General features: G+C 37.2%; 1 protein-coding gene across 3 annotated transcripts in view; it reads right to left on the reverse strand.

Annotated features, from left to right (window-relative positions):
- Positions 1-14,180, reverse strand: part of Usp32 (ubiquitin specific peptidase 32) — a 134,640-nt gene that overhangs the window by 90,946 nt on the left and 29,514 nt on the right. For all 3 annotated transcript variants that reach the window (XM_055619803.1, XM_055619801.1, XM_055619800.1), the window contains exon 2: positions 11,451-11,578. In XM_055619803.1, the coding sequence (XP_055475778.1) occupies positions 11,451-11,578 (128 nt within the window). The remainder of the gene's footprint in view (positions 1-11,450; positions 11,579-14,180) is intronic.

Below are 14,180 nucleotides of genomic sequence, written 5' to 3' on the forward strand. Positions count from 1 at the left end.
ATTTTTTTTTTTTTTTTTTTTTTTTTTTTTTTTTTTTTTTTTTTTAAGATTTACTTATTATGTATAGTGTTCTGTCTGCATGGCCAGAAGAGGGACCAGATCTCATTGTAGGTGGTTGTGAGCCACCATGTGGTTGTGGGAATTGAACTCAGGACCTCAAGAAGAACAGCCAGTGCTCTTAACCTCTGAGCCATCTCTCCGGCACGAATCCAGATTTCATATCATTGAAAAGTGATGTCACATTTTCTAGCTTATTTATTTGTACTAGAAGTCACTGTGAAAGAGTGATTAAACACAGAAAGTCTGTGTTGAGTCTTTACAAAAGTAGTTTTCATATTGTTTGATTTTTTTTTTTTAAAAGATGTATCTATGTATATATGTACGTGTCTCTGTGTGTATGTGTGCCATGTGTATGAGTGCCCACTGAAGCCATAAAGGGAGCTGGAGATAAAGGCACTTGTGATATGGGTTTTGGGAACTAAACTCAGCTCTTCTGGAAGAGCAGAAGCACTCTTAACCACTGAGCCATTTCTCCAGTGTCTGATCTTGAGAGTTACATTTCAAGACAAAGAAGTATGCAAACAGAAAAAAAGAAAACCTGGTTATATGGGTGTGGTTTAATTACTTTTGGGAATTTAATAGCCAGGAGAATAATTTCTAAACTTATTAAAATAACATCATGCAAAAATGTCAACCAGATTGTTTTAAGTGTATACTTTGCTTTGGAAAGAAAAAATGCACTTTTCTTGGTTTTCAAATACAGAAACAGAGCACTCTGCATGGTGTATTTCTCTGTCTACTTAAAGGTCAGTAGTCACCTATAAAGAGAAGTGACTCACTTGAGGCCTGACTTACCATGTGAGCCCTTCATCCTGTCTCAATCTATGGCATCATTAAACTAATTCAGACTGACTAAAGAGCCTACCTACCTGATCCACCTGGGGCACAGCGAGCAGGCGTGAGCTGCAAGCTGGCCCCAACCCGACCCCATCACCCACCATCTGAAGGAGGCCTGTAGGGGGCCCAGCAACATTCAGTGTACAGCCCTCTCTGCCTCTAGGGTACAGCCAGCAGGGGCCTGCGGGGCTCCAGGAACATTCGGGTCCACCAGAGGTATAGCTACCAGAAATGAGCATCAGGTTGTTCCCTGAGCTCCACTGTAGGGCCCATGGCTTTGCCTGTCTCCCTGAGGTGTCCTGCATTGGAAACATTTAACCAGCCAAGGAGAGCCAGATAGCTAATGGCCATCATAAAATCACAAGAGCCAGGGCAATATGGCACCACCAGAGCCTAGCTATCCTACAAACAGCAAGCTTTGGATATCCTAACACAGCAGATTAACTGAAAATTAAAATTAAAATTAAGCAAAATTAAGCAAGTGCTAACTCAAAGGATGGCTTTTAAATAATTCACAAATCCTTCTAGTTATTAAAAAACAAACCATTCCCAATTTACAAGTATATTAATCGGTCATTTTAAATAATATTTAATCATTTTTAATGACTAAAATACATTTTTTAGTCATTTATAATCAGATTTCCCCTAGCTAACTCCAAAACTCTACTTGAATTATGTGACAAAAATACTGAGTAATTAACAATAATAATTATGAGATGATTCAAAAAGCATACTACTACAGCTGTTTGTACATATTTTTACTTACATTAGGAACTAAGTTTGAGAGCAAGTATAAGAATACAATAATCAACCTGAAATCAGGCATGGTGGTACAAACTAGTTATCCCAAAATTCAGAAGGCAGAGATGATGACATCTGCTTTCCCTCTTGCCTCTCAAGTGCTACCAGCCCACGCCATCACACCAGGTCCAAAGTTCATTTTTCAAGTAAACTGCTGTTGTTTAGGCTTCCTGGGTCGTTCTCTCACTACACTACTGTCAGTTCTGGATTTAACTGGTATTACCTGTTAGAAGAGAAAACTAACAACCCTGGCTATTGTAGCAGGATATTCTCTGCTACACTAAGTCTATAGTACCATGACCTAAAGACATGGTACTATAAACTTAATGAAAAGTGCACAGTTAAAAAGACCACACAAAGGCTCTAGCAGGGAAGCTACTCCTGATGTTTTGCTAAACTGATACAATATGCCCATCAAACCGAGTTCTAAATATTTACGCTTATGCTCACGAAGTCCTACCATTAGCTTTACTCAAAAGGCCCCTGTGGCAGTGGATGGCTATCACTGCACAGTGAAGAACACTGGGACAGTGGCCAATATAATGGACAGCCATAATGGTATCACCACCATCCGCTCCGAGGTTCAAGAAACATTACAAAGAAGCAGAAAGAGGAAGGAGTAGAATGTATGCCCTGCTCTAACTAAACTCAGTGGCTCAACAAAATCAAAACATTGAGGCAGGAAGCTGGAGAGAGCCAGATCTAAGGTTAAGAGACTTCGCTGCTCTTACAGAGGATCCAAGTTCTGCTGACAGCATCCATGTGGGATTGTTCACAAATGCCTGGAACTCCCTCTTTTGACACCCTCTTCGAGCTTCCACAGTCACTAAAATGTACACATACATGCATACACACCCACATATACATAAATAAAAGGCAAATTTAAATAACATTAAAGAATAAGAACACTAGTTGAGAAGGGGAAAGGGATCCATGAGAATGGCAGGGGGAAAAGAGAGGATAATGGGGAATGAATAAAAAAAAAAAAAAAAAAAAAAAAAAACACAAACACATTATATACATGAAATAAGAACAAAAATCTATTGCATATAATTTAATATACACTAATAAAAATTCATTGAAAACAGATAGCTCTAATGAGAAAATGCACCATGACAGCTAGTCTTCATTGCTAACTTGAGAAATTTAGTGACACCTAAGAGCTACTTCTGGGCTTGTCTGTACCATATGAGCTAGAGACCTGTATCAAGTAAAAAGAGAGAAAGAAAACAGAGCACCAATACTCATGTCTTCTTGCTGACTGCCTGGAGACACAACGTGAACAACATTCTCATACTCTTGCTACCATGGTTTCTGCACCATAAGGACCAGTGCCTCCTCCAACTGTAAACCTCCTTTATCAGGGACTTCGTCACATTAACAAGAAAAGTAACTAATACTGTCACTAGTGGGAAACAGTTCAAGGACATTACATGAATACCATACTGTCCCTCAAATATACAGGCTAGTAAGAGCTTAGTACTGTTCCAAGGAATTTCACAAAGATGTCTTCACCTTCAGAAAGGGGATGGAAGAGGAAATAATGCAATGAAAATTAGTAGTAGGAACTATACATCAGTTGAAACAACAACCAAACCCTTTTTAATATATAGCTTTCAAAGTATCAACAAAATAAAAGTTGTTCCTGGATTTTCTGGAATATCCAAACAAAAGGATCCTCAAAGATACTTGGCATCTGAGATTCCAACATCCAAAATGGTGTCATAAGTATTCCAAATACAACTCAAAGAGAACCAGGAACCAAAAGAACTTTGCAAGGAGAAAAGCAATGGCTGAACAGCAACAAACCATACCACACATGGTTTCAACCATCTTATTCTACCAAGAAGCCTGTATCTTTCAAGAGAAAACACAGATGAAGTTCAAACAGACTGATTTATAAAAATGGTATAAAACTTAATAAATTCACATACAGCATACACACACACACACACACACACAGAAAGAGAGAGAGCTAAACCTAGGAAAGCTCACTAAAACAAGTAGAGACTCAATACTAACATCTTGGTTATGGTATTACGATGAATTTATAAAATAGTACCTTAAGGAGAAACTGGGCAAATTTTAAAGAGACTTATCTTTATATTCTTTTTTATAATTTTAAATTTGCCCACTCCTCCATGGCAAAATAACACAAAATTTTCCATCAGCCGGGCCTGGTAGTGCATACCTTTAATCCCAGCACTCAGAAGGCAGAGGAAGGCGGATCTCTGTGAATTCAAGGCCAGCATAGTCTACAAAGTCAGTCCAGGGCAGCCAGGATTACACAGAGAAACCCTTCCTCGGAAAAAAACAACCACAAACAAACAAATAAATTTGTTTTCCCACCAAAAATGAATTTAAACCAAAAATATCCTGAGAATATTTGAGTGGCTGTACAAAAATATTGTAAGACTGTTTAGATTTATATTAACTGTATTCAAAATAGTATTTTTTCCCTATGACTAGCCTTAATAGCTACTTTTACTAATTGCACAGAGCAAAGGAAAAGCAATACACAAAGAACAAACATTTAGCACTTGCACTTATCTGAATAGAAGGAATATACTTTTCCAATTAAACTAGAAACAAAGGTCTGAGGATGTAGCTCAGTAAGTTGGCAGAATATTCGCTTAGCGTTCCCAAAGCCCTGAACTCAATCTCCAGCACTACATAAAATATGGCAAGGCTTGGGCATGTTAGCTTACAGGTAGAACACTTACCTAGCATGCACAAGGCCTAGATACAATTTATTACCACCACCACCACTACACACACAAATAGTAAATTTGGGGTAAAAAATTCTGGGGGGGGCTTGGAGAAACGGCTCAGTGGTTAAGATCACCAACTGCTCTTCCAGAGGTTCAAGTCCCAGGAGCCACATGGTGGCTCACAATCATCTATAAAGGAATCTGATACCCTCTCCTGGCATGCAGGCATGCATGGCACTCATACATAGAAAAGTACATACATACATAAATAAGACTTCTGAAAATTTGGCCTGGCAGGGCATGTTGATATCCCAGGATTCAGAAGGTAAAGGATCAGTAGTGGTTCAAGGTCATCCAAGTTTGAGGCCCTCTTTCAAACAACTAAAAGCTAGTCAACCATTACACCATCACCACTAAACTAACCAACCAACCGCCACAGGTACACACTACCTTTTTCATCACATTAATAATCCTCCCATTTCTCAAGGAAAGTTAGGTTACTCTCTTAAGTTTTCACAAGCCCTTGAGACAGAAAAATACTTGACCTAGTAGCATCCTGTCCTCCCTAACTTCTCTGTCAGTGCTTGGAGGAGAACATGGGAGGTTTTGCCTGTTAGGCAAGCTGCTTTAATGACTAAGCCACACCCTCAGTGTTCCTATTTTCTTAAATGTAAAATTTATAGTAAACAAGAATCATAGAGTCAAAAAATGTCCCATTTAAACAAGTATTAACTACCTCTAGTAATGGGCTTTATGTGCTAGATTTTAATATCCTTGAGCCTGGGCAAGTGCACAAGTCTTTTTAAAAGAAACATGGTTTACTTGCACAAAACTGATCAGTTTTGAGAGATCATTAATGCCCTTGAAGTGGTTTTTGTGGATGTGAAACAAATGGTGAGAATTTGAATTGGTCCCTCTTATTATAGTACTGAAATTAAGTCTACTTAATTTATCAAGCCATGTTCATGCCCTGATTTTATATACTTGTATCTCTCAATAAACATTGTGATACTTGAAAAAAAAACAAAAACAAACAAGTATTAAGCAAACTACAATGCCCTATGGTCATGACCTTGACCTGTCCTTCCAAAGTTACAGGTAGGCAAGTTCAGGACAAGTTTTTTCTAAGTCCATACCAGCTCATAACCTAATCTAGAATATTCAGTATCTTGTACTAATCTACACACTGTATCACTCAACTATTTTGTAAATATGAGAAAAAGGAAAATCAGGACTTAATAAATTCTGTGACAGTATAAATAACAAGGGCAACTATAATGTTTCACTCATCACACAAAACAAAAGACAGTAAATAATTATCTTCAGTATCAGCACTAGAATAATTTACCCACACAATAATTTTTTCAGAGTAATCTGATGAGTATCTCAAACTGGTATTTAGCAAATGACCAAGAATACATGGCTACACAAATCTACTGCTGATACCAAAGAAAGGGTTTCTCTAGTTCTTAAAAAGTTTCACATAGGGTAAGAAGTGATAAACTTTAAACTCTCAAACATGCAAGATTCCCAGAATTCCAGACTAAGACATGGAAATATTTGGGTTAGTCTACCATAGGCTCTAATCACAGATGCTACAGTCCCATTGCTTCCTCACTTCCTCTCTATCTTCCTTCCTCCTGAATCTCCTCCTTAAATACAGACAAACTCAAAAGTGTGTGGCATTGCAGACTAGGTAAGTCTCCATCTCTCTGACAGAGGAGGAAGGAGACCAAGAATGTTATTTTGTAGCTCCTGGGTCTGCCTAAATTCTAAACAGCAAACCAGTCCCAACTAAAATTGAGTCTAAGACTAGCCACTGTGAGATAAATCCAAATAGGGATACACAGGCTTTGAAAATTAACTGACATAGTAAAATAAACCAATAGATGACATGTACAAAGTTATAGCCTGAGTCCACAGTCATCATAGTTTGATAAAACACATATTAACATCTCTAGAATCAGAATTTCTGAACATTCCAAATGTTTAGAATGTAACCCAAATTTCCTCAACATAAAAGAACCAAGAAAATGTTTACCCAATTAGGAAATAACAACGTACAGGCACTAATAAACTGATGACACAGATACTATGTTATTACACACAACTCTCAACAGTCTGTCATAAAATGCCCAAAGAAACAAAGCAAATACTCCTGACATAAGCAGGAAGATGAACGTCTCATCATGGAAAGAGATGCTATAAAGGCCACATAGAAAATTTACAATATAAATATAACATCTACCCCTTAAACTTTGGTTATTTAGACTTCCTAATCACCTAAACTGAAACCTGCAGGGGGAGTACTCCTCTCTTAATGGAATCCATGCCTTCTAATAGCCAATTCTATTAATTATTAACAGTGTTAATTACTTTACCAAGATGGCTTTTCTTTCGTTTCTTGTTTGTTTCTCTGTGTAGCCTTGGCTGGCCTGAACTCGCTTTGTAGACCAGGCTGGCCTTTGGACTGCACAACCACTGCCTGGCTGATGGCTTTTTTCATACCTCTACTGATACTAATTAGAAAAGAGGTCATGCTTCAACTCTGCAAACTTTTTAAAAATTATTAATTTTTATGTATATGGGTGTTTGGTCTGCATATATTCTGGCATGAGGGTATCCATCTCAGTGTATCCATCCAAGAAGAGGGCATCCCTGAGATCCCTGAGATGAGTTATAGACACTTGTGAGTCCTCACATTGGTGCTGGAAATCAAATCTGGATTCCCTGGAAAAGCAGCCAGTGCTCTTAACCACTGAGCCATCTCTTCAGCGCCATGATATTTTGGGGGTAAGAAGGTAGCTTAGTAGTCCAGGATGGTGTGAAACTCACAGAGATCTGCCTGCCTCACCTCCCAAGTACGGGATTAAAGGCTGTGCTGGCTAATTTTTATGTCAACCCAACACACACTATAGTTATCTGAAAGGAGAGAATCTCAATGGAGAAAATGTCCCCATAAAGATCTGAGGCTTCAGGAAAGCCAGTAGGACAGTTTCTTAATCAGTGATTGATAGAGAAGGACCCAGACATTGTGGGTGGTGCCATCCCTGGGCTGGTGGTCCTGTCCTATAAGAAAGCAGGCTGAGCAAGCAATGATAAATAAGCCAGTAAGCAGCACTCCCCCATGGCCTCTGCATCAATATCTGCCTCCTGGTTCCTGGCCTGTTTCAATTCCTGTCCTGACTTCCTTCGGTGATGGACTACAATGTGGAAGTCAAAGAAATCCTTTCCTCTCCAACTTGCTTTTGGTCATGCGGTTTCTTCATAGCAATAGTAACTTTAACAAAGACAAAGGCGAGCATTGCCAGCCACATTAGGCTCTTTCTTTGCTACAAGTTGAGTCACCTGTTTTCAGAACAGTGTCCACAGGGGGCAGTCTATGACTTATGGAAAATAGTTAACAAGGCGAAAAATAAGTAAACTATAGCTTTAGGGTATACAACAGATCTGCTGTTTTATAAAATGAACTTACTATATCTTAATATTCAACATCATACTTCTTTAAAGCAAGAAGGCCTAATGTCTAAGGCCCAAGTGACATTTAATTGTTTAAAGCACTGTTATTAGCTGGGCATGGTGGCTGACAGCTATGATCCCAACACTGTAGAAACTGAAACAGACAGTGAGTTCAAGAACACTCTGAACTACACAAGTTTCAGATAGCTACATGGGAAAAAAACCTGAAAATTTAATAAAGAAAAAAAAAAAAAGGAGGAAAAAGAGGAAGGGAATTAAGGTATTATTCTTCAAATATAAATTTTACAAATTTGCAACTACTATTCAGAGAGCTAAACAGAAGTTTACCATCCACTCATAAAATAATTTAAGCAAATAATTTTGCCCACCATTAATCCTTACAGTACTGCCAACTATTAAATAATGTTAAAATAGGATCACTCAGCAAATAAAGCCACTGGCTGCCAGGAATGAAAAACTGAATGCATTTTCTGAGAACAACATCGTAGAGGAAAAAAACAACCACTGAAAACTGTGCTCTGACCTCTATAACATGTACACACACACACACCCTAACCTAAAAGATTTTTTTTTTTTTTTTAATTCCTTCAGGGGCTGGAGAGAGGGCTCAGTAGTTAGCTAAGAACACTTGCTTCTTTTTCAGGACTACAGTGTAATTCCCAGCAACCACATCAGGTAGTTCACAACAGCCTGTAAACCCAGCTCTAGTGGATTCAACGTCCTCTTCCGGCCTCTACACTTGCATACATGTGTACATACATACATACAGAAAACTACATACACAAATTTTTTAAAGTTTGTAAGATAAACTTTTTATAAAGATTCATGAGCTGTTTGGCTGATAGGTATTTGTAATATAGTGATAATATAAAATGTCGAAGACACTTTCTAATTTCCTGGATCAAATAACAAAATAGTTTAGTTTAAATGGTATAGATGAATCTACAGATTCAATATAACCCCTATCAAGTCAGAAGACTTTTTTTTGCAGAAACTGTGAGCTGATCCTAAAATTCTTAGGAAAATGCAAGGAATCCCAATAGGCAAAATCATCTTTAACTACAAGAATACAGTTGACAGAATAATGCTTTCTTTCTGATTTTAAAACATATTACAAAATTACAGTTATCAAGACAATATGGGGTAGGGAAAACAATGTGATACTGGTAAAAGATAAAAAAAATCAATTAACTATAATTCATAAATAAAGGTTTTAGTTTACACGTATGGTCGACTGATAGTCAACAAATGTACTGGGACAATTCAAGTGTCTTTAACTGCTGAGCCATCTCCTCCACCCTCTCAAGAACAATTCAATGAAGAAAGAATAGTCTGTTTAACAAGGAGTCACATGGCTGAATGTGTAAGAATGAACTTAGACCTAACACACCATGTACAGAAATGAATGCTAAACGAATGAAAGCTAACACTATAAAACCCTTAGGGGAAACAGGAGTAAATCTTTGTAATCTTAGATAAAGGAATGGTTTCCTAAACAGAAAAGAAACAGCACAAGTGATAAATGGACCTCACCAAAATTTAAAAGTTTTGTGATTCAAAAGGCCCCATGGAGAGATGACAAACCACCTAAAGAATGGGAGAAAATATTTACAAGCCATGTATCCTATAGAAGGGCTTACATTTAATCTTACAATCCAATAAAAAGACATCTCAATTTAAAAATGGACATGATTCTACTTTTAGGTACATATTTATGTGTACAGATAATCCTAAGAGATCAAATACTGTGACCTAAATTTCTCCTAGTATCATGAGACAGTTCTGACTTTAAACAAAAGAGCTGTGGGGGGAGAGAAGCTAAAGAGTCTTTAAATTTGGAAGCATTACCTATTAATTACTACTAATGTTAAGTCCTTTCATTATCTTACTTTATTTTTTTTGAGACAGGGTCTCACTGTGCAGGCCTGGCTGTCCTTGTCACTAAGATTCACTTGCCTCTGCCTCTCACGTGCTAAGATTAAAGGCACCATCATACCTGACTATGTGCCTTTTTCTAATTGGCAGGTCATACCAGTATTAAATTACTTGCTATATCTTGGAATAAAAAACTTTTAATTTCAACATTTTTGTACTATACCAGTACTCGATACAAACTTACTAAGGGAAAGCAAGAAAATGAGGAATAAGACTAAACAGACCTAACAGACTCCAAAAAACAATATAAAGAGATATAAACAATAATTAAAAATAAAAAGATATAAAACATATCTTCAAAAAACACACATAAAAACAAATGCAATATCTATTATATAAATGACGAAAACATAAAATATAGTTTAAAAATACAAATGTTACTGAATTAAGAAAAGATGAGATTTACTTATTTACTATTTTTTATAATAAAGTTTATTTTAAAACTTTTAAGCAGAGGGACTGAAAGGATGGCTCAGTGGCTAAGACACCTGCTGCTCTTGCAGAGGAACTGAATTCAATTCACAGCACCAACATGGTGGCTCACAACCATCTGGAACTCTAGTTCCAGAGGATCCACACCCTCTTCTGACCTCCACAAGCACTAGGCATATGCACCAAAGCGTGCATACACATAAAATAATCTAAAAAAAACCGCTACAATTTTAAAAATAAAGCAGAGAATTGAGGTTCCATGTCATATCAAGCTTAAAATTCCTATTATAACTTTCACTGTTTTATGAATTTTATTCTTAATTATACTTAGAATAATAATGCATCTGTGTATATAACTACAAAATAATAAATACTATTTTCAGAAAGAGAATGCTTACAAGTTTAGCTTTTTTGTTTTGTTTTTCTAGACAGGGTCTCTCTGTGTAGCCCTGGCTGTCCTGGAACTAGCTCTGTAGACCAGGCTGGACTCAAAGTAACAGAGATCCAACTGCCTCTGCTACCCAAGTGCTGGGATTAAAGGCGTGACTACATTGCCCACCAGCATATTTTGTATTTATTTAAACATTTTATAATTTAAATATGTTCCAATAAGCTCTTATATCATTTAAAAGATTTAGTTTTACAGATTCAACTTTATTCAATACAAAATTTGTAAAACATACAATATAAAAATTTAATGTCAGAGATGATATTTAAAATAAGGAGGTAATCATAAACAGTCCATATAATTATAAATCAGTTGCAAAAGCAAAAAAAAAAAAAAAAAAAAAGAGAAAATTGTGGTTGTGCACTGTTCCTACTCAGCCTTTAAGACTACAACAACCAGGACTTTATGGCTAACCTACCCAACAAGAAAAATAACTGTGGTGAAGATGAAATCTCTTAGGAGGAGTCTCCTGCAGAAATTTAAAAGCAAAAAGGACAAGAATACAGGGAGGGTAGCCTAAGCCTGTAAACACAACTCTGAGGAGATGATGGCATGAGGGATAAGAAGTTCAAGGTAAACCTCAGCTACACAGTGAGTTGGAAGCCAGTCTGAATTATGACAAACCCTGTCTCAAAACAAAACATTTAATAACAGAAAAAGAATTTAAAATAATTTGAAAAAGAACTTTGAAAAAGAAATTTAGCTGTTAAACAACTATGAGAAGAACCCAGCACCATGAAGATTACCTCAGCAACTTTAGGAGGCACTCCGTCCCCAAGCACTTCCCTGATGAAGCAGTGCTGACTCATGTAATATGAGAGTCCACAGGTCCTCTTGAAGGCATCTTTGAGTCGTTTCAGCTCTACATCTGTAACTATAATTCAGAAACAGAACATGAGTAAGATTCTAGAAAGAAAAAGGCTTTCAAAACCCAGCTCCTCATATAAGACACACACCTATAATTCCAATACTTTGAGGCTGAGAGAAGAAAGGAGTCTGAGGACAACTTGAGCTACTTGGCAAATTCTAGGCCATGTCTTTTAAACAAAACAAAACACAAAAAAGAAACCAGGCATGGTGGCACACACCTTTAATCCCAGAGGCAAGGGAAAGATTCTCTGAGTTCAAAACAAGCCTGGTCTACACAGTGAATTTCAGGACAACTACTGCTACACAGAGAAACCCTGTCTCAAAAACCAAACAAAAACTGTGTTTTATTTTCTGGTTCCTAAGAAAAATGGCAAATAATTCTTTCAGCTAAGTAGAAGGAACACTATTTGAAAAGCCAAAACCTGCGGCTAGAGAGATGGCTCAGCAGTTAATAGTACTTCTTGCTCTTTAAGAAGACTACAGTCAATTCCTAGGACCCATACTACACTTCATAACCGTCTATAGCTCCAGTCCCAGAGGATCTGACACCCTCTGGCCTCCTCAGGCACTGCTCAAATTTGGCAAACAAATTACACATGTGGGCAAAACACCCATACACATAACATTTTATTTTAAATTAAAAACAAAATTTTAAAATATGCACAGAAATTTCAGGCCAGGGAAAGCAAAAAATAGCATATATTTCTAGCAGACAGGCAGATTAGATTAGACATTAGATCAATGCTTCTGGCATCAACATACACACTCTCTTTGTAACAAAAGTACATTATTTGCACCATGAGTACATGCGGCACCTTGTAGAGAACAGTCTCCAGTTTAGAATCTTGCCATTTCACACATATACCAAAAAATTATAAACTGATATTAAATAATTTTAAATTGAAGGGATGGAGAGATGGTTCAATGACTAAGAATACATAGAAGTTCCTAGTACCTTGTCAGGTGACTCACAGCCCTCTATAATTCTAGCTCCAGGAAAATCCAATGCCTTTGATCTCCTTGGGCACCTGTACTCATCATATGCACACACCCACACACATAATTTTTAAAATTCTTTTAATATAATTATGAATATGTATTTATTATATAAATATATATTATATATATATTAAGCATTTAAAACTTCTTTCACTTTACACAAAAATTCATCTAACAGAGAAGGGCTGGTGAGATGGTTCAGTGAGCAAAGGCACTTGTTGAAAAAACCTGGTAAGCTTTGTTAGATCGCTATAATAATGAAAATAAAGATGGAAGTAGAGATTCAATTCCACAAAGTTGTCCTCTGATCTTGACACAAGATGTGGGGCACAGGCTGCATGCCAACACATATCATGCACTGGCACTGCCTTTATTTGGTTTCTATTACTGTGATAAAATACCATGACCAAAAGGAACACAGAGAAGAAAAGGGTTTATTTATCGGGCTTAACATCAAAGGAGGAAAGGACAGGAATTCAAGGCAGGAAGCCTGGTGGCAAGAGCTCCGGCAAAGACCAGGGAAGAACCTGGCTTACTGGCTTGTCCCCATGGGCTGCTCAGTTTTTATATAACTCAGGACCACCTTCCCAGGGTAACAATACCCACAGTTTCCTGGGCTCTCCACATCAATCATTAATCAAGAAAATTCCTCATAGGCCAATCCAATGCAAGCATTTTCTCAACTAAATTCCCCTCTTCCTAGATAACTCTAGTTTATGTCAAGTTGACAAAAAAACTAAGGAGCACACAAATAGTAGTAATAAAATTAATTAATTAATTAAAAAAAATGAGTAACAATCCCAATAGAGGCACAAAAAAGGTTGCCTTTGGCTCATGCTGGAAGAAACAAAGAAAGCTTCTGGATGCAGAGGAGGATTACATTAATTTTAAAAGATAAAGCCATTAAAGGCTTTAAGAGCATGCCAAACAGGGTAAACACTTTACTTCAAAGTGTGGAGTTGGGTCATGATGGTGCACACTTTTAATCTCAACACTTGGGAGGCAGAAGCAGGGGGGTCTGCGAGTTCTAGGCCAGCCTGGTTTACTGAGTGAGTTCCAGGACAGCCCAGGCTACACAGAGAAACCCTGTCTGGAAAACAAACAAACAAACAAACAAAGTATGGCATTATACCATATGCCACTACAGCAAAATAAGGCAGACTTAGGCAAAAACAAACAAAAAAATCAGGCAGGGAGATGATAAGCCTACAACTATGAAGATCAAGTTAGCTACTCTACCAAGAAGGAGTGATAAAAACAGCTACAACTCAGACAACCTCTAAGCCAATTGGATACAAGGCACTCTCTAACAGTGCAGAAGAGAGAACAATCTGGGAGCAAAAAGTAGATCATTATTTCAAGGAAACAGCAAAGTCGGTAGACTTAAAATGTTCTCTAGGAATTGCAGTCACTACGTATCCATCCTTGGAAACCTGAAAGAAGGCAAACAGAGTAAGGCAAAATAAAAAAACAACTCTATTAAAGACCTATTATGGTAACTTTGGGAAATTACATTTGCTTTTTAATTTTTTGAGAATAAAGCTTAGAAAGGTTTGCTGCGGTTTCTCAGTATAGAGATAATTAAAGCACTGGGTAAAAAGCATAAA

The sequence above is a fragment of the Psammomys obesus genome, unplaced genomic scaffold, assembly GCF_907164565.1.
Source record: "Psammomys obesus unplaced genomic scaffold, mPsaObe1.curated_primary_1811, whole genome shotgun sequence".
Taxonomy (NCBI): Eukaryota; Metazoa; Chordata; class Mammalia; order Rodentia; family Muridae; genus Psammomys; species Psammomys obesus.